Raw genomic sequence first — 21,971 nt, forward strand, 5'->3', positions numbered from 1 at the left:
TATTTGCAGAAATAACTTCAGAAAAATATTAGCAAACAAATATTCAGAAAAATATTTGCAGAAATGCCTTCAAAAAAATATTTGCAAATAATATCTTTATAAAAAAAATATTCACAAAAATTTCTTTATTAAAAAAAATCAGAGAAATATTCACAAAAAATATCTCCAGAAAAATATTGCAAAAATATATTCCAAAAATGTTAACAAAATATTCGCAAAAATATTAAGAAAAATATTTGCAAAAATACCTTCATAAAAATATTTGCAAAAATATCTTTCAGAAAAGTATTTGCAGAAATATATTCAGAAACATGTATTTGCAGAAATGTTCACAAACACCAGGCGTGGCTTGAAAGCATTTATTGTGCAAGGATTTCCTCCAAAAAATAATTCCCCAAAAAGAAGAAAATTATTAAAGTAAATCCCGAGAGGCACTTAGGCAGGCAAGGCGCTCTTTCTTCAAAGCGCCTTTGGCCAGTGGTTGAGCGCAGCTGCCCCTTCCCGCAGGGGTTGCTCAGCCCGGTCCTGCACGACGGCAGTTGTCCTCACCCCGTCTGGGCCGCCAGGGCCCTTGGAACGTCCCTGCACTACAACTCCCAGCAGCCGCACATCTGCCGGGCAGAAGGAAGGCCCTGCTTTCACCAACAGCTTCCTTCTGGATTCATGTACAACATGCGGCTCAGAGACCAAAGAGGGGCCTCAAGAGCTCTGGAGGGAGAAGAGGAAGGAGAAGGTCAAGGAGAGGGACAGAGAGATCATCCAGCCCAGCCCTTTCTGTCCAATAATGGAAGAACACCATCTAAGCCCTCCCAACAGATGTCCACCCGGCTTCTGCATTGGAGCAGGTGCCGCCTGACTCTCAGGCAGCAACAGGTTCCAATGACTTGCAATGTTAAAACACTCTTTTCCTGCAGAAGGGCTTTACTCAGAGGAGTCAGCACCTGGGAGAGGTGCACCAGGGCATATGCAGAGTGCCAGGGAAATATTACTATTATTATGTTATTATTATGCTACTATTATTCTACTATTATGTTACAGTAGAGTCCTGCTTATCCAACCTTCACTTATCCAACATTCTGTATTATCCAACGCAGTTTGCCTTTTAGAAGTCAACTAGCTGTGCCCAGCAACGCATTGCTGTGGCAAAGTGGTGGTGGTATTGGTTAAAAATGGTTGTGGAATTTTTATTTGATGTTATTTGCAATTTTTTATTAATTTTATTGTAAGTTATATTTTTATTTATTATATTTTATTATTTTCTTGTATTATTTAGTTATTTTCTGTTATTATAGTATTTTATTGCATTAATGTTTAGTGTTTTTTATTATTTTTTATTGGGTTGCTAGGAGACCAAGTTGGAGGAGCTTAGCCTTCTAACTGGCAGCAATTGGATAAAAGCAATTATTCCTCTCCCTGTAATTAGGACTTTTTCTTTTCTTTTTGTTGTATCAACCTAGAGCCGTGGATGATGGGTTGTGTTGTCAAATTTCGAGGTTGGGGGGCCTGTAGTTTTGTTGTTTTGTGGGTCACCGTGATGCCATCACTCTTTTATATATATAGATGTTTTTGTAGTCAATTTTGCAATACATTGCGAAGTTTTGGTACTAAATTCGTACCTACAGTAATTATTACATAATGTTATCATGTATGGAATGGCTTTTTCTGTCCATTTGTTGTAAAACATGTTATTTTGGTGCTTAATTTGTAAAATCATAGCATAATTTGACATTTAATAGGCTTTTCCTTAATCACTCCTTATTATCCAACATATTTGCTTATCCAACATTCTGCCGGCCTGTTTATGTTAGATAAGTGAGACTCTACTGTACTAACATGTTACTATCACATTGTTACTCTGTTACTATTAACACATTACTATCACATTGCTACTGTTACTACTATGTCACTACTAACACATTACTATCACATTGCTACTGTTACTACTATGTCACTACTAACACATTACTATCACATTGCTACTCTTTTACTACTATGTTACTAACACATTACTATCACATTGCTACTCTTTTACTACTATGTTACTACTAATACATTACTATCACCTTGTTACTATGTTACTACTTTGTTACTACTACATTACTACTATGTTACTATTGTGTTACTATTACCACGCCTGCTCTATTCTGCACCCTGAACTCTGTCCTGATGTGCTATCAATATAGATATACTGTACAGACATTAAGAGCAAAGGGGGGCAAGTGGAGGCGAGCCTCCGTGCGCACCGGGTCGGTCCATGCTCTGGTGCACGAGGCCCATCTGGTCGGTGGGCAGTGCCTGGGCCTCCTCCCGGAACCGGCGCCGTCCCTCCGAGGTCAGCCGCCAGAGCCGGGACTTGCGGCTCCCCTCCAGGCAGACAAAGTCCGTGGTCTTCTCGAAGCTGCTGCTGAAGCAGAGGTTGTGCCGGACCGTGTTCTTCCAGCCCTCGGGAGCCGTCCGGAAGAAGGGGAAGTGCTGCCTGCCGGACAGACAGACAGACAGACAGACAGAGAGGGACAACAAGGGCCCTGCCTTCCTCATGGGGCCAGGAGGCCGGGCGGGGGGCTCAGACACCTCCGTGGAGTCCTAGAGCGGGAAGGGGCCCCAGAGGACATCCAGCCCAGCCCCCCAAGATGGATGGATGGATGCGTTGATAGACAGACAGACAGACATGGGTGGGTAGGTGGATGATAGAATCCTAGAGTTGGAAGGTGCCCCAGAGAACATCCAGTCCAACCATCTTAGATAGATAGATAGATAAATAGATAGGGATGGATAATGTAATCCTAGAGTTGGAAGGGGTCCCCAGAGGACATCCAATTCAACCCCCTAAGATAGATAGATAGCGATGGATGGATAATGGATGGATGGATACGTTGATAGACAGACAGACAGACAGACATGGATATGGATGGATAATGGAATCCTAGAGTTGGAAGGTGCCCCAGAGGACATCCAGTCCAACCCTCTAAGATAGATATTTATTTATTTATTTATTTCCAGAATTTATACCCCGCCCTTCTCACCCGGGGGGACTCAGGGCGGCTTACACAGTTGGCATAGATAGAGGATAGGTAGGATAGATAAATTATAGGAATCCTAGAGTTGGGACACCAGGAGGCCAAGCAACCCAACCCGCTAAGATAGATAGATAGATAGATAGAAGACAGAAAGCTAGAACTGGTAGGAAGCCCCAGAAATCATCCCATCCAACCCCCTAAGATACATAGACAGATAGGGATAGAAAGACAAAGATGACGTAGACACAGACAGATGATTGATAGATAGATGACTGAATTCGAGACTTGGCGAGGGCTCCCAAGGGCCGTCCAGTCCAGCCCCCTAAGAGAGATCCCAGGCAGACAGAGACAGGTGGGCCCAGGGTACCTGGTGAACTGGTAGATCTCCTGGACGGTGAGGCTGCTGTCCACGCTGCTGCGGAGGGCCAGGCTGATGAGGATGCAGTAGTTGAGCGGGGGCCGCGGCCACTCCCCTTGGGTCCGCTTCAGCCGCCGGCCGTGGGACCGGAAGGCCTGGGGCTTCTTGGGCTTCGGGGCGGGGGCGTCCAGGCCCCCCGGGGCCTTTGGGGGACCCCCAGGGCCCGCCCCAGAGGGAGCCTGCAATGCCAAGGAGAACGGTGAGCCCTGGAAGGCCTTCGGGGGCCAAGCAGGGGCCAGAGCTGCCCATCCTCATTCAGAAACACCCTTTGGGTCACTTCAAACTGGGCAGTGGGTGGGTGGATGGATGGATAGATAGACAAGACAGACAGATGGATAGATAGATAGAGGTCTCCTAGAGTTGGAAGGGATCCCCAGAGGCCATCCAGTCCAGCCACCTAAGGTGGATGAATGGAAGCATAGATAGACAGATAGATAAGACAGACAGACATGGATGGATGGATGGATGGATGGATGGAAGGATTGATGGATAGACATGGATGGAAGGATAGACATGGATGGATGGATTGAAGGATTGAAGGATTGATGGATAGACATTGATGGATAGACATGGATGGAAGGATTGATAGACATGGATGGATGGATGGATTGATGGATAGACATGGATGGATGGATGGAAGGATTGGTGGATAGATATGGATGGATGGATGGATGGATGGATAAGACAGACAGACATGGTTGGATAGATGATACAATCCTGGAGTTGGAAGGGATCCCCAGAGGCCATCCAGTCCAACCAGCTAAGAAGAATGAGTGGATAGATTGATAGAATATTATTAATACTATTATTATTATTATGAAGAATACCTTCTCTGCTTCACCAGCAGCAGACACGACTGGGTCCTTCTGGGTGCCATCTGGGTCGGAGGGCGGCTCCTGGGGGTCTGCAGGAGGGGCGTCGCCAGGCGGGGAAGGGGTCTCCGGCACAGAGAAGACCCTCCCGGGGATGGGGCAGACCTTGTTGGGGTCAACCCACATCCACAAATGGGGCTTCACCTCGGTCCCTGGTAGGAAGGAAGGCAAAGAGGACCCTCAACATCTCCCCGGAAGCCCCCTCCCCAAAATCGTGAGCCCCTGCACTTACTGTGAGCATCCTTTCCCTCGTCCTTGGGCCTTTCCGGCTGCCTGCCTCCCTCTGGGGCGGCCAGAGAAGCGAGACCTGCGGACAGAGGGGGGGCAAAGGGGGTCTGTCAATGGGGCAGGGACCCCCACCCCAATGCCCTGCTCTCTTTGCTCAAACTTGGGCCCTCCCTCCCTCCCTCCAGGCCTTGGGCTTCCACTCCCATCATTCCTAACAGCCAGTAGGAGTGAGCTGGAGGGCTGAAGTTTGCCCATGCCTGCCTTGGAGAGATATAGTTTGGAGAAACACCACCCCATTAAGAGGAGGGTAAAGACTTTGTGGGACTTCAGCTCCCAGGATTCTTATAGCATCGAGCTGTGGCAGAAATAGAGGTCTCAAACTGCATTAATTCCCCAGTAAGGATGCAATTTAGTTCTGAAGGACTGGATGGAGCCATGGCAGCAATATAGGTCTCAAACTGCATTAATTCTCCAATACAGATGCATCCCAGTTCTGCAGGACTCCTATAGCATGGAAGAGTGGCAACTATAGAGGTCTCAAACTGTACTAATTCTCCAATGTAGATGCATCCTAGTTCTGCAACACTGTGTCTCCTGGGATTCCTATATAGTATGGAGCCACGGTATCTATAGAAGTCTCAAACTGCATTAATTCCCCAATACAGATGTATTATGGTTCTGCAACACTGTGTCTCCCAGGATTCCTATATAGTATGGAGCCATGGCAGCAATATAGGTCTCAAACTGCATTAATTCTCCAATACAGATGCATCCCATTTCTGCAGGACTCCTATAGCATGGAGGAATGGAAACTATAGAGGTCCCAAACTGTATTAATTCTCCAATGTAGATGCATCCTAGTTCTGCAGCACTGTGTCTCCTGGGATTCCTATATAGTACGGAGCCACGGTATCTATAGAAGTCTCAAACTGCATTAATTCCCCAATACAGATGTATTATAGTTCTGCAACACTGTGTCTCCCAGGATTCCTATATAGTATGGAGCCATGGTAGCTAATGAGGTCCCAAACTGCATTAATTCTCCAATACAGATGCATCCCATTTCTGCAGGACTCCTATAGCATGGAGGAATGGAAACTATAGAGGTCCCAAACTGTATTAATTCTCCAATGTAGATGCATCCTAGTTCTGCAGCACTGTGTCTCCTGGGATTCCTATATAGTACGGAGCCACGGTATCTATAGAAGTCTCAAACTGCATTAATTCCCCAATACAGATGTATTATAGTTCTGCAACACTGTGTCTCCCAGGATTCCTATATAGTATGGAGCCATGGTAGCTAATGAGGTCCCAAACTGCATTAATTCTCCAATACAGATGCATCCCATTTCTGCAGGACTCCTATAGCATGGAGGAATGGAAACTATAGAGGTCCCAAACTGTATTAATTCTCCAATGTAGATGCATCCTAGTTCTGCAGCACTGTGTCTCCTGGGATTCCTATATAGTACGGAGCCACGGTATCTATAGAAGTCTCAAACTGCATTAATTCCCCAATACAGATGTATTATGGTTCTGCAACACTGTGTCTCCCAGGATTCCTATATAGTACGGAGCCACGGTATCTATAGAAGTCTCAAACTGCATTAATTCCCCAATACAGATGTATTATAGTTCTGCAACACTGTGTCTCCCAGGATTCCTATATAGTATGGAGCCATGGTAGCTAATGAGGTCCCAAACTGCATTAATTCTCCAATACAGATGCATCCCATTTCTGCAGGACTCCTATAGCATGGAGGAATGGAAACTATAGAGGTCCCAAACTGTATTAATTCTCCAATGTAGATGCATCCTAGTTCTGCAGCACTGTGTCTCCTGGGATTCCTATATAGTACGGAGCCACGGTATCTATAGAAGTCTCAAACTGCATTAATTCCCCAATACAGATGTATTATAGTTCTGCAACACTGTGTCTCCCAGGATTCCTATATAGTATGGAGCCATGGTAGCTAATGAGGTCCCAAACTGCATTAATTCTCCAATACAGATGCATCCCATTTCTGCAGGACTCCTATAGCATGGAGGAATGGAAACTATAGAGGTCCCAAACTGTATTAATTCTCCAATGTAGATGCATCCTAGTTCTGCAGCACTGTGTCTCCTGGGATTCCTATATAGTACGGAGCCACGGTATCTATAGAAGTCTCAAACTGCATTAATTCCCCAATACAGATGTATTATAGTTCTGCAACACTGTGTCTCCCAGGATTCCTATATAGTATGGAGCCATGGTAGCTAATGAGGTCCCAAACTGCATTAATTCTCCAATACAGATGCATCCCATTTCTGCAGGACTCCTATAGCATGGAGGAATGGAAACTATAGAGGTCCCAAACTGTATTAATTCTCCAATGTAGATGCATCCTAGTTCTGCAGCACTGTGTCTCCTGGGATTCCTATATAGTACGGAGCCACGGTATCTATAGAAGTCTCAAACTGCATTAATTCCCCAATACAGATGTATTATGGTTCTGCAACACTGTGTCTCCCAGGATTCCTATATAGTACGGAGCCACGGTATCTATAGAAGTCTCAAACTGCATTAATTCCCCAATACAGATGTATTATAGTTCTGCAACACTGTGTCTCCCAGGATTCCTATATAGTATGGAGCCATGGTAGCTAATGAGGTCCCAAACTGCATTAATTCTCCAATACAGATGCATCCCATTTCTGCAGGACTCCTATAGCATGGAGGAATGGAAACTATAGAGGTCCCAAACTGTATTAATTCTCCAATGTAGATGCATCCTAGTTCTGCAGCACTGTGTCTCCTGGGATTCCTATATAGTACGGAGCCACGGTATCTATAGAAGTCTCAAACTGCATTAATTCCCCAATACAGATGTATTATGGTTCTGCAACACTGTGTCTCCCAGGATTCCTATATAGTATGGAGCCATGGTAGCTAATGAGGTCCCAAACTGCATTAATTCCCCAATGTAGGTGCATCCTCTAGCATGGAGGAGTGGCAGCAAGACAGGTCTCAAACTGCATCAATCCCCCAGTGTGGATGCAGCCTGCTCCTTCCCTTCCCTCTCACTCTTGCCATGCTCAGGGGCACCTCGGGCGCCAGGCCAAGGGGGCGGGGCTGAGGACCCCAGAGGCCATCCAGCCGGGCCCCTTCCCCCCAGCGTGAGTCACCTTGGGGCGGGGGTCCCAGGCCCAGCTCCGCGGCCATGTCCCAGTCGAGGAGGCCGCTCCGGAGGTGGAGGCTGGCCCAGAAAGCCCGGCAAGGCAGGTGAAGCTCCATCCCAAGCCAGAGGCAGGCGAGGAAGGGGCGGCGGCCCCTTTAAGACCTCCAGGTGTGCCTGTGGGGAGGGGGCTCCTTCCTGGCTCCCCATTTAAAGGGGAAGGGAGCCAGGGACCCCCACACGCGCCCCTCCCTTCCTTTGCAGCCAAGGCAGAAATAAGTGAGGTCCCTTTAAAAAAAAGTTTCCTCCAAAGAGAAGTGTCTACAGGTGTGTCCCCTTTTGGGCTGCACCTGGAGGCGGACGTGTTTCTGAGCATGTGCAGAGCGCATTCCCAGAGAAGAAGCGCCATCTCCATCACCTTGTTGGGGGTCCAAAATAGGCTTGGGAGGGGAGGGGGGGGGTCCAAATGGGAAGAAGCCTATTGTCGGGTTTTCCTTGCTCTTCTCCGGTGGATCTTCATGGAAGGAAAGAAGGGGCCACAAGGGGGCGCTGTTGACTCAGGCCAAGCAGCACCTAGAACCCCCCCCCCTCCCTCCCTCTGGAACCCCCTCCCACAATTAGAAAGAGAGGCCAAACCTGCTTTAATTGGAGACTCAAACCGAAGAGGCTTCCTTCCTTTCTTTCTTCATTCTCCGGCAATTGAGCTCTTATTCTCTTTGCTTGGCTTTGGGGGGTCTTATTTTTTTTTTGGGTGGGGGGTTATGTAGTTCTCCAGAAGCAGGTCACAATTTGGGAGGGGTTGAAGTTCCCTCCCCCCCCCCCCCATCAAGATGACTTTTGAGGCCAGTGTCTTCTCATCTGGCACTAGATCTATTAATTTTATATTACATGTATAATACAATAATATATAATAATAATAACATATTGTATTATACATATACTATTCATAATATTATATTGTAATATGATATAATACTAATAATACAATATAATAATAGTACAGTAGAGTCTCACTTATCCAACACTCGCTTATCCAACATTCTGGATTATCCAACGCATTTTTGTAGTCAATGTTTTCAATACATCATGATATTTAGCATGATATTCATGCTAAATTCGTAAATACAGTAATTACTACATGGGATTACTGTGTATTGAACTACTTTTTCTGTCAAATTTGTTGTATAGCATGATGTGCCATTACCTTCCCGCCGGAGCGGTACCTATTTATCTACTCACATTTGCATGTTTTCGAACTGCTAGGTTGGCAGGAGCTGGGGCTAACAGCAAGAGCTCATTCCGCTCCCGGGATTTGAACCTGGGACCTTTCAGTCTGCAAGTTCAGCAGCTCAGCACTTTAACACACTGTGCCACCAGGGGCCCCAATACAATAATATATAATAATAATAATAACATATTGTATTGTACATATACTATTCATAATATTATATTGTAATATGATATAATACTAATAATACAATATAATAATAGTACAGTAGAGTCTCACTTATCCAACACTCGCTTATCCAACATTCTGGATTATCCAATGCATTTTTAGAGTCAATGTTTTCAATATATCATGATATTTTGGTGCTAAATTCATAAATACAGTAATTACTACATAGCATTACTGCGTATAGAACTACTTTTTCTGCCAAATTTGTTGTCTAACATGATGTTTTGGTGCTTCATTTGTAAAATCATAACCTAATTTGATGTTTAATAGGCTTTTCCTTAATGCCTCCTTATTATCCAACATATTTGCTTATCCTACATTCTGCCGGCCCGTTTACGTTGGATAAATGAGACTCTACTGTAATACAATATAATAATAGTAATTATATATTCTACTAATAATATTACAATATATAGATATAGTACAATATGGTAATTTATTGTCAGTATTGTGCTATGCTAATAATATAATATTGTCCATAAATTTAATTTGTAAGCCGCTCTGAGTCCTCTGAGAAGGGCGGGATATAAATGAATTAAATAAATAAATAGATCTCAACAAGGCTCTGAAATGATCACCATTTGCATCTTTCCACCACACAAATCCATTTATTTATGTATTTATTTACAGTATTTATATTCTGCCCTTCTTTCTCACCCGGAAGGGGACTCAGGGCGGATCACAATGCACATCTACATGGCAAACAGTCCATGCCATTAAGACAAACGACACACACAGACAGAGACACAGAGGCAGTTGAACATTTTCCAGCTTCCAGCCACGAGCCCTTGATGGAGTACTTCCTCATTCCTGGAAGTTTTTATGGTGTCATAAATTAGTTAAATTAGCCTCCCCGCATAAAGCAGTACCTAGAATTTCCTATTCGACAGATGCAATTATCTTTCAGGCTGCTTAGGTCACCTCGTGTTTACAATACAGTAGAGTCTCACTTATCCAACATAAATGGGCCGGCAGAACGTTGGATAAGTGAATATGTTGGATAATAAGGAGGGATTAAGGAAAAGCCTATTAAACATTAAATTAGGTTATGATTTTACAAATTAAGCACCAAAACATCATGTTAGACAACAAATTTGACAGAAAAAGTAGTTCCATACATGGTAATGCTATGTAGTAATTACTGTATTTACGAATTTAGTACCAAAATATCACGATATATTGAAAACATTGACTACAAAAATGCATTGGATAATCCAGAACGTTGGATAAGCGAGTGTTGGATAAGTGAGACTCTACTGTATTTATATGGTGCACTTTACCCAGTCTACTTTTACAACCTCTCTGTTTCAATCCATGTTTTTATTAGTTCTTGTCATTTATTTTTATTGGGTAATGTTTAAATTTTTATAATTGTGCATGTCTCTTGCCTATTGTTGTGCTTTATATTGCTATTGTTTTTATTCGGGCTTGGCCCTATGTAAGCCGCCCTGAGCTCCCTTTGGGGAGCTAGAGGCGGGGTATAAAAATAAAATTGTTATTATTATTATTATTATTATTATTATTATTATTATTATTATTATGGAGCCCCGGTGGTGAAGTGTGTTAAAGCTCTGAGTTGCTGAACTTGCAGACTGAAAGGTCCCAGGTTCAAACCCAGAGAGTGGAGTGAGCGCCCGCTGTTAGCTCCAGCTTCTGCCAACCTAGCAGTTTGAAAACATGCCAGTGTGAGTACATCAATAGGTACTGCTCCAGCGGGAAGATAACGGCACTCCATGCAGTCATGCCGGCCACATGACCTTGGAGGTGTCTACGGACAACGCCGGCTCTTTGGCTTAGAAATGGAGATGAGCACCAACCCCCAGAGTTGATCACGACTGGACTTAATGTCAGGGATAAACCTTTACCTTTACCCCAACTATATTAATATATTGTAATATTATTAGTAATATTACATACAAAATGTAATACATAATTACTATTATATTGTATTATTAGTATTATATCATGTTACAATATAATATTATGAATATTATATGTACAGTAGAGTCTCACTTATCCAACATAAACGGGCCAGCAGAACGTTGGATAAGAGAATATGTTGGATAATAAGGAGGGATTAAGGAAAAGCCTATTAATCATCAAATTAGGTTATGATTTTACAAAGTAAGCATCAAAACATCATGTTAGACAACAAATTTGGCAGAAAAAGTAGTTCAATATGCAGTAATGCTATATAGTAATTACTATATTTATGAATTTAGCACCAAAATATCACGATATATTGAAAACATTGACTACAAAAATGTGTTGGATAATCCAGAATGTTGGATAAGCGAGTGTTGGATAACTGAGACTCTACTGTATATACAATATGTTGGAGCCCCGGTGGCGCAGTGTGTTAAAGCACTGAGCTGCTGAACTTGCAGACTGAAAGGTCCCAGGTTCAAACCCCAGGAGTGGAGTGAGCGCCCACTATTAGCCCCAGCTTCTGCCAACCTAGCAGTTCGAAAACATGCCAATGTGAGTAGATCAATAGGTACTGCTCCAGTGGAAAGGAAACCTATACCTTTTACCTTATTGTTATTAGTTCAACAGCAAGCTAGGCTATTAATGGTTGGGAGCTCAATCCGACCCAGGCTTCGATCTCATGACCTCTTGGTTAGAAGTGATTTATTGCAGCTGGCTACTAACCAGCTGCGCCACAGCCCGGCTGTAATGACAGTGTGGAGCAGGGGTCCTCAAACTTTTTAAGTGGAGGGCCGATTCACAATCCCTCAGACTGTTAGGGGGCCGGACTAGGATGAAATAGTCCAAAATTAGGATTGTTGTTGTGTGCCTTCAAGTCATTTCAGACTTAGGTCAACCCTAAGTCTAAAGTTTAGGACAGAGGCCAGGTCAATGACCTTGGAGGGCCTTAGTTTGGGGACCCCTGATCTAGACGATCTCATAAGACCATAGGTAAGCAAAGAGAACTCCAAAAACCATCTAGATGGTCTCATAAGACAATCAGTAAGGAAAAGGACCCTCAAAGGCCATCTACATGATCTCATAAGGCCATCAAAAGACCATAGGTAAGGAAAGGGACCCTCAAAGGCCATCTAGACGGTCTCCTAAGGCCGTAGCTAAGCAAAGAGACCTTCAAAGACCATCTAGATGATCTCATAAGACCACAGGTAAGCAAAGAGAACTCCAAAAACCATCTAGATGGTCTCATAAGACAATCAGTAAGGAAAAGGACCCTCAAAGGCCATCTACATGATCTCATAAGGCCATCAAAAGACCATAGGTAAGGAAAGGGACCCTCAAAGGCCATCTAGACGGTCTCCTAAGGCCGTAGCTAAGCAAAGAGACCTTCAAAGACCATCTAGATGATCTCATAAGACCACAGGTAAGCAAAAAGACCTCCAAAGTCCATCTAGATGGTCTCATAAGACCATCAGTAAGGAAAAGGACCCTCAAAGGCCATCTACATGATCTCATCAGGCCATCAGAAGACCATAGGTAAGGAAAGGGACCCTCAAAGGCCATCTAGACGGTCTCCTAAGGCCGTAGCTAAGCAAAGAGACCTTCAAAGACCATCTAGATGATCTCATAAGACCACAGGTAAGCAAAAAGACCTCCAAAGACCATCTAGATGGTCTCATAAGACCATCAGTAAGGAAAAGGACCCTCAAAGGCCATCTACATGATCTCATCAGGCCATCAGAAGACCATAGGTAAGGAAAGGGACCCTCAAAGGTCATCTAGACGGTCTCCTAAGGCCGTCGCTAAGCAAAGAGACCTTCAAAGACCATCTAGATGATCTCATAAGACCACAGGTAAGCAAAAAGACCTCCAAAGACCATCTAGATGGTCTCATAAGACCATCAGTAAGGAAAAGGACCCTCAAAGGCCATCTACATGATCTCATCAGGCCATCAGAAGACCATAGGTAAGGAAAGGGACCCTCAAAGGTCATCTAGACGGTCTCCTAAGGCCGTCGCTAAGCAAAGAGACCTTCAAAGACCATCTAGATGATCTCATAAGACCACAGGTAAGCAAAAAGACCTCCAAAGACCATCTAGATGGTCTCATAAGACCATCAGTAAGGAAAAGGACCCTCAAAGGCCATCTACATGATCTCATCAGGCCATCAGAAGACCATAGGTAAGGAAAGGGACCCTCAAAGGTCATCTAGACGGTCTCCTAAGGCCGTCGCTAAGCAAAGAGACCTTCAAAGACCATCTAGATGATCTCATAAGACCACAGGTAAGCAAAAAGACCTCCAAAGACCATCTAGATGGTCTCATAAGACCATCAGTAAGGAAAAGGACCCTCAAAGGCCATCTACATGATCTCATCAGGCCATCAGAAGACCATAGGTAAGGAAAGGGGCCCCCAAAGGCCATCTAGACAATCTCATAAGACCACAAGTAAGCAAAAAGACCTCCAAAGACCAGGTAGACTTAGGTCAACCTTAAGTCTAAAGTTTAGGACAGGGGCCAGATAAATGACCTTGGAGGGCCGCATCTGGCCCCCGGGCCTTAGTTTGGGGACCCCTGGTGTGGAGGATCGAGATCCTTGCAGTTCTGGAGTAACTCATTTTTGCTTCCCATAGACTTGGCAGCGGGATTTGGCGAACCAGTGCTGCTCTCAGAGACATGATCTCAGGTCATAATGCCAGGACAGGGACGGGAAGTGGGGTGCACATGCCTCTGGCCTGCGATGGTGGGTGGCCACACCTGGGCCTTGCACACGCGTGTGTTGTGTCAGCGCATGCACATGCTTCCGCCCGCCTCCCCTCCCCGCTCCTTTCCCCAATTGGGCACAGGGGGCGGGGCAAATCTGCATTCATTTGCATATGAGAAAAACAATCCTGCTAAAAATAGGACATGCTTTACTTGGGGTTAGAAAAGGTTCTATGTGCAGATATATATATATGTGTGTGTGGGGGGGTGTGAGCGCATGTATCTGCGTGTTTGTGTATGCACGTATGTGTTTGTGTATGCACGTATGTGTTTGTGTATATATATGGGTGCGTGTATATATGCATATATGTGTGTATATGCATGCATATCTGTTTATGTGTGTGTATGTAAGTATATGTATGTATTTATATTTGTGTATATGCAAATATGTGTGTATATGTGTATATTTGTGTATACTGCATATGTGTGTATATATGTAATTTGTCTGTATATGTATCTATGTATGTATATATATGCATATGTGTGTACTGTATATATATGTATGCGTATTTGTTTATATATATATATATGTCTGTGCATATGTATAAGTGTGCATGTATATGTGTGTATATATATGTATGTGTGTGTGTTTAAGTATCTGTATATATGTATGTATATATATACAGGATATGTGTGTATGTGGTATATGTGTGTGTGTGTATATATATAATTTGTCTATATGTGTATGTATTTATGTATTTATATGTGTATATAGACGTATATGGGTGTGAGTATATATGTATGCATTGTGTATATATATATGTGTGTGTGTGTATGTGTGTGTGAATGTGTGTGTGTGCATATGTATATATTTGTCTATATGTGTATGTATTTATGTATGTTTATGTGTATATAGATGTATATGGGTGTGAGTATATATGTATGCATTGTGCATATATATATATGCGTGTGTGTGTGAATGTGTGTGTGTGCATATGTATATATTTGTCTATATGTGTATGCATTTATGTATGTATATGTGTATATAGACGTATATGGGTGTGAGTATATATGTATGCATTGTGTATATATATGTGTGTATGTGGTATATGTGTGTGTGTGTATATATATAATTTGTCTATATGTGTATGTATTTATGTATGTATATGTGTATATAGACGTATATGGGTGTGAGTATATATGTATGCATTGTGTATATATATGTGTGTGTGTGTGAATGTGTGTGTGTGCATATGTATATATTTGTCTATATGTGTATGTATTTATGTATGTATATGTGTATATAGACGTATATGGGTGTGAGTATATATGTATGCATTGTGTATATATATGTGTGTGTGTGTGAATGTGTGTGTGTGCATATGTATATATTTGTCTATATGTGTATGTATGTATGTATGTTTATGTGTATATAGACGTATATGGGTGTGAGTATATATGTATGCATTGTGTATATATATATATGTGTGTGTGTGTGTGAATGTGTGCGTGTGCATATGTATATATTTGTCTATATGTGTATGTATTTATGTATGTATATGTGTATATAGACGTATATGGGTGTGAGTATATATGTATGCATTGTGTGTATATATGTGTGTGTGTGTGTGCATATGTATATATTTGTCTATATGTGTATGTATTTATGTATGTTTATGTGTATATAGATGTATATGGGTGTGAGTATATATGTATGCATTGTGTATATATATATATGTGTGGGTATGTATGTGTGTGTGTGTATATATATGTATGGATGTCTGTGCATATGTATATGTGTGCATGTATATATGTAAATATACATATGTGTGCGTCATTGTGTGTTCTGACATACATACACACCGGACTCAGTCAACTTAGAATTATGGGTTTGGGATTTGCATTCCAATGCCGCCGCATATTGATCTTTGTACCCTGTGTTTTGGTGTATGTTTCTTTAACAGTGTGTTTTGATATATTGTATGTTATTGCATGCATTTGGACTTGGTTGCATCTCTGCCTCAAGCTGTTTAGGTGAGGCAGGTAACATAAATGTATTATTATTATTATTATTATTATTATTATTATTATTATCCCCTGCTTTGGAACGGAACCCATGGAAGAGCCCCTTCCTCCTCCTCCTCCGCCTCTTTGCAGGAGCATCTTGGGCTGGTGCGGATGCGGATGCTGCTGCTCACTCGGCTGCTTGGGAGGCTCTGGTTTGCTGTTGCCGGGGAAACTATTAGTTGCTAGGTGACCGGAGCATCCTCTACCCTGAGCCTTTGCATCTCATTATCCCATCATCACAGCCGATCCACCAGACCCCTCCACTCAAGACATAAACAGAAAATACATTGGGTTGCTGTGAGTTTCCCAGGCTGTATGGCCATGTTCCAGAAGCATTCTCTCCTGACGTTTCGCCCACATCAACGGCAGGCTGTTAGGAATGGTGGGAGCTGGGAGTCCAAAACACCCGGAGGGCCAAAGTTTGCCCAGGCCTGTTTTAAATGGAAGTTGGCCCTGGATTGTATGGAAATGGGGGTCTCCTTGCTGGACCTTAAAGGTCTGCCTGGTCATAACAAAGACAATTGTGATAATAATAATACATATAATATAATAATACATTTAAATATAATAATAGTTAATATAATATAATAATACATTTAAATAAAATAATACGTATTATAATATAATAAATATAATATAATATGTTTAAATATAATAAATATTATATAATAATAAATATAATATAATATGTTTAAATAAAATAATACATATTATAATATAATAATAGTTAATATAATATAATAATACACTTAAAATAATACATATTATAATATAATAATAATTAATATAATATAATACATTTAAATATAATAAATATAATATAATAAGAATAAATATGATATAATACATTTAAATATAATACCTATTATAATATAATAATTAATATAATATAATAATACATGTAAATATAACAATGCATATTATAATATGATAATTAATATAATAATACATTTAACGATAATAATAAATATTATTGGGCCCTCAATGGCGCAGCGGGTTAACCCGCTGAGCTGCTGAACTTGCTGACTGAAAGGTGAAAAGTTTGAATTTGGAAGGCATGGTGAGCTCCCACTGTTAGCCCCAGTTTCTGCCAACCTAGCAGTTAGAAAACATGCAAATGTGAGTAGATCAATAGGTACTGCTCAGGTGGTAAGGCAGTCATGCCAATGGCCACATGACTTTGGAAACTTCTATGGATCGGATCTTGGCCTTAAAATGGAGATGAGCCCCAACCCGCGGAGTCGGACACGACTAGATTAATGTCATATTATATATATATATATATATATATATATATATATACACACACACACACACACACACATATACATTATAATAAATATAATTATAATAAAATTATAATATACAACCATTAGAATAATAAATGTAATATAATAATAAATATAATAAATATAATATAATCATAAAATATAAAAATTAAAATAAATACAGTGCAATAACTATATTACAATAATAATGATAATAATAATGATAATAATAATAATAATGACTCTTAAGCTGGAAGGTGTCCAGAGGAAGAGGGCAACTAAAATGATCAAATGTCTGGAGGCCATGGATCCCTATGAGGAGTGGCTTAAAGAACTGGGTCTGTTTAGATTGCAGTATTACAGTAGAGTCTCACTTATCCAACATAAACGGGCCGGCAGAACATTGGATAAGCGAATATGTTAGATAATAAGGAGGGATTAAGAAAAAAGCCTATTAAACATAAAATTACATTGGGATTTTACAAATTAAGCACCGAAACATCATGTTGTACAACAAATTTGACAGAAAAAGCAGTTCAGTACACAGTTATGCTATGTAGTAATTACTGTATTTACGAATTACAAAACATGGCAACATTGACTACAAAAACAATGACTACTAAAAGGCAGACTGCCTTGGATAATACAGAACATTGGATAAGTGAAGCTTGGTTGTGAGACTCTACTGTACTATTTATCATGAAGCAGAGGCTGGATGGCCATCTGTCGGGGCTGCTTTGATGGTGCCTTTCCAGCATGAAGGCAGAATGGGTTGGACTGGATGGCCCTTGGGGTCTCTTCCAACTTTATTATTATTATACAGTCCTAGACATTTGGGAAGAGAGTCCTAGACACTTGGGAATAATAATAATTATTATTATTACTACTACTACTACTATTACTACAGTTGAGTCTCACTTATCCAGCGTTCTGGATTATCCAACGCATTTTTGTAGTCAATGTTTTTAATGCATTGTGATATTTTGGTGCTAAATTCGTAAATACAGTAATTACTACATAGCATTAATGTGTAATGAATTACTTTTTCTGTCAAATTTATTCCATAACATGATGTTTTGGTGCTTAATTTGTAAAATCATAACCTACTGTATTTTGATGTTTAATAGACTTTTCCTTAATTCCTCCTTATTATCCAAGATATTCGCTTATCCAAACTTCTGCCAGCCCATTTAGCTTGGATAAGTGAGACTCTACTGTACTATTATTATTATTATTATTATTATTATTATTATTATTGCTGTTATTTATCAAGAAGCAGAGGCTGGATGGCCATTTGTCGGGGGTGCTTTGATGGTGCCTTTCCTGCATGAAGGCAGAAAGGGGTTGGACTGGATAGCCCTTGGGGTCTCTTCCAACTCTATTATCATTATTATTATTACAGTAGAGTCTCACTTATCCAACACTTGCTTATCCAACGTTCTGGATTATCCAACGCATTTTTGTAGTCAATGTTTTCAATACATCATGATATTTTGGTGCTAAATTCGTAAATACAGTAATTACAACCTAACATTACTGCGTATTGAACTACTTTTTCTGTCAAATTTGTTGTATAACATGATGTTCTGGTGCTTAATTTGTAAAATCATAACCTAATTTGATGTTTAATAGGCTTTTCCTTAATGCCTCCTTATTATCCAACATATTCGCTTATCCAACATTCTGCCGGCCCGTTTATGTTGGATAAGTGAGACTCTACTGTATTGCTATTTATGATGAAGCGGAGGCAGGGTGGCCATTTGTTGGGGGTGCTTTGATGGTGCCTTTCCTGCATGGAGGCAGAAAGGGGTTGGTCTGGATGGCCCTTGGGGTCTCTTCCAACTCTATTATTATTATTATTATTATTATTATTATTATTATTATTATTATTATTATTATTATTGCTATTTATGATGAAGCAGAGGCTGGATGGCCATCTGTCGGGGGTGCTTTGATGGTGCCTTTCCAGCCTGGAGGCAGAAAGGGGTTGGTCTGGATGGCCCTTGGGGTGTCTTGGGAGTCTTGTCCGTGGGGAGCGGGTCCCCCGGAGGCCATCCATCTCTCTCTCTCTCTCTCTGGCAAGGCGGGCCTCGGCGTCGGAAGGAGGGAAAGAGGAAGAGGAGGAGAAGGAGAAGTGGAGCCTCCTCTTCCTCTCCCTCGCCTGCCTTCCTCCTCCTCCTCCTCCGTCCCTCGGCGTCGCTGCTGCCCGGTGCTTGGCGGAGGAGGAGGAGCCCAGCCCTCGCTGCCCGCCCGCCCGCCCGCCTGCCCGCCTGCCTCTTCCTCCTCCTTCCTTCCTTCCTTCCTTCCTTCCTTCCTTCCTTCCTTCCTTCCTTCCTGCTGCTCCTGCGGCGGAGAAGGCAAGGCAGCCATGGGAAGGAGCGGCGGGCAGGGCCGAGGCCGAGGCGGGGGCACCGGGACGCCCTCCTGAGCAGGTGAGTCCGGGCTCGGAGGGAAGGAAGGAAGGAGGAGGGAAGGAGGGAAGGAAGGAAAGAAGGAGGGAGAAGGAAGGAGGGAAAGAGGAAGGGGACGGGGTCATTGTTCCAGCCGCCGCCGCGCCGCCCAGGCCGCCCTCCCTCCCTCCTTCCCTTCCTTCTTCCTTTCCTCGCTGTTTTCTCCGCCCGGGAAGGAAGGAAGGAAGGAAGGAAGGAAGGAGGCACCCAAAGGACATCTAGTCCTTAGACAAGCCCAGGGACAAGGGAGGAAGGGAAGGAGGAAGGAGGGAAGGGACCCGGGCCAGGCTGCTGCTCAGGCCTCGGCGCCAGGGCCAAGCTCCTGCCAGGCCTGCCCTTCCTCTTCTTCCTCCTCCTCCTCTGCCCCGTCTTCTTCCTCCTCTTCCTTCTGCACTTCTTCCTTCTTGTCCCCTTCCTCCTCCTTTTCCCCATCTTCTTCTTCCTCCCCTTCCTCTTCTTCCTGCTCCTTCTTCTCCTTTTCCTCCTGCTCATCCTCCTTTTCTTCCTTCTCTTCTCCTCTTCTTCCTCTTGCTCTTCCTCCTTCTCTTCACCTTCTCTTCTTCCTTCTTTTTTCCCTTCTCTTCCCCCTCCTTCTCCCCTTCCTCTTCTTCCTGCTCCTTCTTCTCCTTTTCCTCCTGCTCATCCTCCTTTTCTTCCTTCTCTTCTCCTCTTCTTCCTCTTGCTCTTCCTTCTTCTCTTCACCTTCTCTTCTTCCTTCTTTTTTCCCTTCTCTTCCCCCTCCTTCTCCCCTTCCTCTTCTTCCTGTTCTTTCTTCTCCTTTTCCTCCTGGTCATCCTCCTTTTTCTCTTCCTTCTTCTCTTCACTTTCTCTTCTTCCTCCTCCCCTTCCTTGTCTTCTTCCTCATTTTCTTCCTTTTCTCCTCCTCCCCCCCTTTCTCTTCCCCTTCCTTCTTCTCTTCACCTTCTCTTCTTCCTCCTCCTCCCCTTCCTCGTCTTCTTCCTCCTTTTCTTCCTTCTCCCCTTCATCTTCTTCCTGTTCTTTCTTCTCTTTTTCCTCCAGCTCATCCTCCTTTTTCTCTTCCTTTTTCTCTTCACTTTCTTTTCTCCCTCCTCCTCCCATTCTTTCTCCTCCTCTTCCTGCTCTTCTTCCTCCTTCTCTTCTTCCTTTTCCTCCCCTTCTTCTTCCCCTTCCCTTGTGGATGGCGGGGCATTGGGTGTCCCTTTGGTGAGCAGCCCAGGGGAAGGACACTCTACCCCTCGATCAGCCTGGCACTTGGACCCTGTTGATGGGGCGACTAGCAAATGGCATCATCTCTCTTGTTGTTGTTGTTGTTGTTGTTGTGGCCCTTGCCTGGGCCCTCCATGGCCAAGAGTGGCCATCCCTTGGCATGACCTTTGGGCCTCTTTTGCTGCGTGTTGCGTGTATTTCAAGCCATTCGGCGACCCTGTTGTCATGATGTTTCTTGCCCAGGTCCGTTCCGGAGAGTCCGTCCTCTGGAGCCGAGAGAGTGTGACTTGCCCAAGTTACTTTCCAAATATTATTATTATTACTTACTTTCTCCCTACGGCGACTCACGGCAGCATGAGACCACCTGATGATTTTTTTTTTTTTGCAATATTTATGGTGCTCAAATATAGTATCATATATTAGATGTTGCTGTCCTGGGAAACAAACACAAAGTTATATTATTATTAGTATTAGTATTAGTATTATTTACTTTCTCCCTACAGCATCTCACAGCAGCATGACACCACCTGATGATATTTTTATTTGCAATATTTATGGTGCCCAAATATAATATAATATATTAGATGTTACCCTCCTGGGAAACAAACTCAAAGTTATATTATTATTATTATTATTATTAGTATTATTACTAGTATTATTTACTTTCTCCCTACGGCAACTCACAGCAGCATGACACCACCTGATGATATTTTTATTTGCAATATTTATGGTGCCCAAATATAATATAATATATTAGATGTTGCCCTCCTGGGAAACAAACACAAAGTTTTATTATTATTATTATTATTATTATTATTATTATTATTTACTTTCTCCCTATGGTGACTCATGGCAGCATGACACCACCTGATGATTTATTTATTTTTTGCAAAATTTATGGTGCCCAAATATATTATAATGTATTGGATGTTGCCTCCCTGGGAAACAAACTCAAAGTTATATTATTATTATTATTATTACTATTATTTACTTTCTACGGCAGCATGACACCACCTGATGATTTATTTTTCTGCAATATTTATGGTGCCCAAATATATTGTAATGTATTAGATGTTACCCTCCTGGGAAACAAACACAAAGTTTTATTATTATTATTATTATTATTATTATTATTATTATTATTTACTTTCTCCCTATGGCGACTCACGGCCGCATGACACCACCTGATGAAATATATATATATATATATTGCAATATTTA

General features: G+C 42.2%; 2 protein-coding genes across 2 annotated transcripts in view; one reads left to right on the forward strand and one right to left on the reverse strand.

The window, feature by feature from the left end:
* Positions 1 to 344: 344 nt before the first annotated feature.
* foxr1 (forkhead box R1) lies at positions 345 to 7,930 on the reverse strand. Its single transcript, XM_062961422.1, has 6 exons — positions 7,704 to 7,930; positions 4,540 to 4,614; positions 4,263 to 4,459; positions 3,385 to 3,614; positions 2,244 to 2,476; positions 345 to 708 (listed from the first exon to the last, which is right to left on the reverse strand). The coding sequence occupies exons 1-6, from the start codon at positions 7,810 to 7,812 to the stop codon at positions 680 to 682; spliced, it is 873 nt and encodes a 290-aa protein (XP_062817492.1). The 5' UTR covers positions 7,813 to 7,930; the 3' UTR covers positions 345 to 679.
* Positions 7,931 to 19,375: 11,445 nt separating this feature from the next.
* The window catches only part of bcl9l (BCL9 like), a 33,440-nt gene continuing 30,844 nt past the window's right edge, over positions 19,376 to 21,971 (forward strand). The window contains exon 1 of the mRNA XM_062960834.1: positions 19,376 to 19,544. The gene's annotated coding sequence lies outside the window, so the exon portion shown is untranslated. The remainder of the gene's footprint in view (positions 19,545 to 21,971) is intronic.

The sequence above is a fragment of the Anolis carolinensis genome, unplaced genomic scaffold, assembly GCF_035594765.1.
Source record: "Anolis carolinensis isolate JA03-04 unplaced genomic scaffold, rAnoCar3.1.pri scaffold_8, whole genome shotgun sequence".
In the NCBI taxonomy this organism is placed as follows: domain Eukaryota; kingdom Metazoa; phylum Chordata; class Lepidosauria; order Squamata; family Dactyloidae; genus Anolis; species Anolis carolinensis.

Excerpts from the sequence above, each read along its gene's own strand:
- foxr1 (XM_062961422.1), bottom strand. The coding sequence starts at position 7,812 with ATGGAGCTTCACCTGCCTTGCCGGGCTTTCTGGGCCAGCCTCCACCTC. Across the intron at positions 4,460-4,539 it reads CGAGGGAAAGGATGCTCACA|GGACCGAGGTGAAGCCCCAT; the intron begins GTAAGTGCAGGG and ends CCTTCCTACCAG. Across the intron at positions 3,615-4,262 it reads CTGCTGGTGAAGCAGAGAAG|GCTCCCTCTGGGGCGGGCCC; the intron begins GTATTCTTCATA and ends TTGGCATTGCAG.